This window comes from Camelina sativa, chromosome 18 (genome assembly GCF_030686135.1).
Source record: "Camelina sativa cultivar CO46 ecotype springtype chromosome 18, ASM3068613v1".
Lineage (NCBI taxonomy): Eukaryota > Viridiplantae > Streptophyta > Magnoliopsida > Brassicales > Brassicaceae > Camelina > Camelina sativa.
The window spans coordinates 15984894-15987875 of record NC_141897.1 but is presented as its reverse complement, the minus strand read 5'-3'; the positions used below and the strand labels follow the sequence as shown (position 1 = coordinate 15987875).

Here is a 2982-nt window from a genome sequence, read left to right as displayed (position 1 = left end):
CCACCATATCCTCATTAAACTTAGCATTCGTCCTTAGCGCATGTACAATTTCGTGGGCGATCAGTATGTTGTCAGAGATCAGTCTCCCTGAGACAAAAGCTCCCTGAGTTTCTGAGACCAGATGAGGAAGACAACATTTCAACCTCGAGCATAAGATGTTAGACACAATATTGTAAAGGACTCAACATAAACTTATTGGTCGCATACTCGTCATTGTATTGGCATTAGGAATTTCGGTATTAAACAAATCAGAGTGTGGTTCCAATCCGATGGCATCACACGAGATGTGAAAAAAACTTGAACCGCAGTGGTGATATCCTTTCCTATAATCTTCCAATACCTTTTAAAAAAGACACCAGTCCATCCATCAACTCCAGGGGCGTTGTCCCCGTTAACACTGAACGCTGCTTGCTTAACATCAGAGGTAGAAATGGGGGCCGTCAGAGTGTTGTTCATCCCCACCGTAACCCTAGCAGGCATCCCTTCCAAGAGATCCTCAAAACCATCTGGATTTGAAGAGGAGAATATTTCAGTGAAATACTCCACCGCCACCTGTCCTTTAGATCCTTCTTCGAAGACCTCATTCCCGTGTTTATCCACCAAGGAAGTTATACGATTCTTCAGTCTTTGAAACTTGACACAACCATGAAAGTAAGCCGTGTTCTTGTCACCGGCCTGTAACCAAGCTTGTCTGCTTTTCTGCTTCCAATATACTTCCTCTTCTCGAAAAGCCACAGAGAGATCCCCTTTTATTTGTTGCAGTTTTTGAAAACTTGGGGGCCTCTTTGTCGATTCCGATTCCAACTCCCATTTAAGTCGCTGGATCAAGTTATTGGAGTTAGTACAAGCAGTACGCTTCCATTTAGACAAGGCTCGTCTGTAGTGAATTAACTTCTCTGTAACTGAACTCCTTGTACCTGTCCCACCCAGTCTCCAGTTCCGTTGAATCAGGTCCTCAGTTTCTGGTTTATACGCCCAACGTTTATCATAGCAGAACCTACCATGGAAAAGACCAGTCTCTCCCACAAACCTAGTGATGATCGGAGCCCAAATACTCTAGATATCCTGTTCTGACACGTGGGAAAAGATCAAACCAGGCGTTATTGCCAAAACTTCTGTCCAGCTGACACTGAACCCAAACATTCTCCCTTCTCCCTCCCCATGAATGTTTGTTACCCGAGCTTGGAATTTCCTTAATGCGACAACTCCGTGCCATGTTGCGGAATGGATAAAAGGACCATTCTGGCCTAGCAGGACCTCCCAACTTCTCAAAGTTGTCCATGATTTCATTGAAATTGCCCGTTAGAAACCAAGCCTCATCTCTCTGTATACCAATTCTAATCAGTCTTTCCCTAACCTCCTCCCGTTTCTATCTGACAGGATCCCCAGAAATAAATGTGACATAAAATGAAAGGGATCCTTTAGATATCTTCGTATCAATCAAACACGAATCTGAATGTAGAATCTCCACCGAGTACATGTCCTTCCAAAACAAAGCCAATCCCCCACTTAAGCCAACCGGATCAACCACATGTATTTTGTCATAACCTAACCAATCTAAAACTCCAACTACATGATCACTGGAGTTTTTAGTCTCCATGAGGAACAAAAAGTCCGGGAAATGTTCACGACGCATTTACTTGAGGCGTCGAACTGCCGATTTGCTCCCCATACCTTGGCAGTTCCAGCTGGTTATACTCATTGAGAGTTGGGTGGTTTCTGGAGAACCACCAAACCTGAATGTGTCGTGTTGTAGACAGCCACACCAGCCATAAAGACATTATGTAGTCGAGAGCTGGGAGTAAATCTCTTGTCCTCACTCTAAGCCGGGTCCTGAATGCCCAAACCAGATACTTCCCGCCTAATGTATTTGGATGATACCTCATTCTCCTCTAGAGCTTTCCTCTTTGGGTTGGTACCTCCGGTAGAGGACGCGCAAACCTCACCAGAATTCGCTATTGCAGGGGTTTGAGCCTTCCCAGTACTTGTGCCTTTCCTTCTTTTCCACGATGAAGCAGAGGATTGAGGACGAGCCTTCCCGTTATCTTTATTACCTCCATGATTACCAGATAAACCGAGTTGAAAACCACCAATGCCTAACAGTCCCAGGTTGTTAGTCAATTTCATAGATGCACTGGTCAAGAGATCCCCAACCGGAGGCACACTGTTCCCAATAAGTGTCTGAGACAGCTTCCCCTGACTACCTTTACCTAGATCCTCCTGACCACTGCTATCTACTACACCTAAAGTCCTAGTAGCCGGAACTGTGGTCGCCCTTTGATAGCCAAATACTAACCCCATATCCTTGGATAAATCTTGTGTCAGTTTAGGAGGTGCCTCCAGACGGAGCATAGAGTTCTGGGCTCGTGTGTCCTGAGAAATGGATTCTAGTGTAGATTTGAGCATTTGTTCTCTCTGAACTAGTAACAATGGATCCCCAGACACAAGGTATTTCTTCATTTCAGCTAGGACCTCCGGTGCAACGACATTAAATCTAGGTGGGAATCCTGGATGAGCAGATTGCTGGAGCAACGGGAAGATTGCATCAACCAAGTCCTTTGGGAACCGATTATCCTGAGAGGAACTGGCTACCTCTTGACCCGGATGGCCACTCTGCTTGGACGAACCAATGACCTTACCTTCTTTGTGGAGAAAGGGACACCTTTGTTTGTCATGCGTGACTCTCAAACAATGGAAGAAACGTTTTCGAACCCTCTCATAGTTCACATCAACAGTAGCCGTAATGCCTTTAAGGAGCAGAAGGGATTTCGTCTTGAACAGGGGGCTGGAGACATCAAATCTCACCTTGACACGAACAAAAGAATTATACTGGGACCTTTCAGGGTCAAAGGCGATCTCTTCAACAGCACCAATCCGCTCAGAGATCGTCTGGATTGAAGTAAGGGTCCTAAAGTTAGCTGGGATGTTGCTTAAACGGATCCATACTGAAAACGTGGACAGGAAATTCAGGGGTGGTGACTC

General features: G+C 45.4%; 1 protein-coding gene across 1 annotated transcript; it reads right to left on the bottom strand.

The window, feature by feature from the left end:
- Window positions 1-210: 210 nt before the first annotated feature.
- LOC147922957 (uncharacterized) lies at window positions 211-1282 on the bottom strand. Its single transcript, XM_087497855.1, has 2 exons — window positions 1095-1282; window positions 211-997 (listed from the first exon to the last, which is right to left on the bottom strand). Exons 1-2 carry the CDS (start codon window positions 1280-1282, stop codon window positions 211-213), a joined length of 975 nt encoding a protein of 324 aa, XP_087353981.1.
- Window positions 1283-2982: the final 1700 nt, after the last annotated feature.

What these genes read in the sequence shown, in the direction of transcription:
- LOC147922957 (XM_087497855.1), bottom strand. Translation starts at nt 1,282, where the DNA reads ATGGACAACTTTGAGAAGTTGGGAGGTCCTGCTAGGCCAGAATGGTCC. An exon ending in AGTTTTGGCAATAACGCCTG is followed by an intron (nt 998 to 1,094) that starts GTTTGATCTTTT and finishes TTTCCATGGTAG; the next exon opens with GTTCTGCTATGATAAACGTT.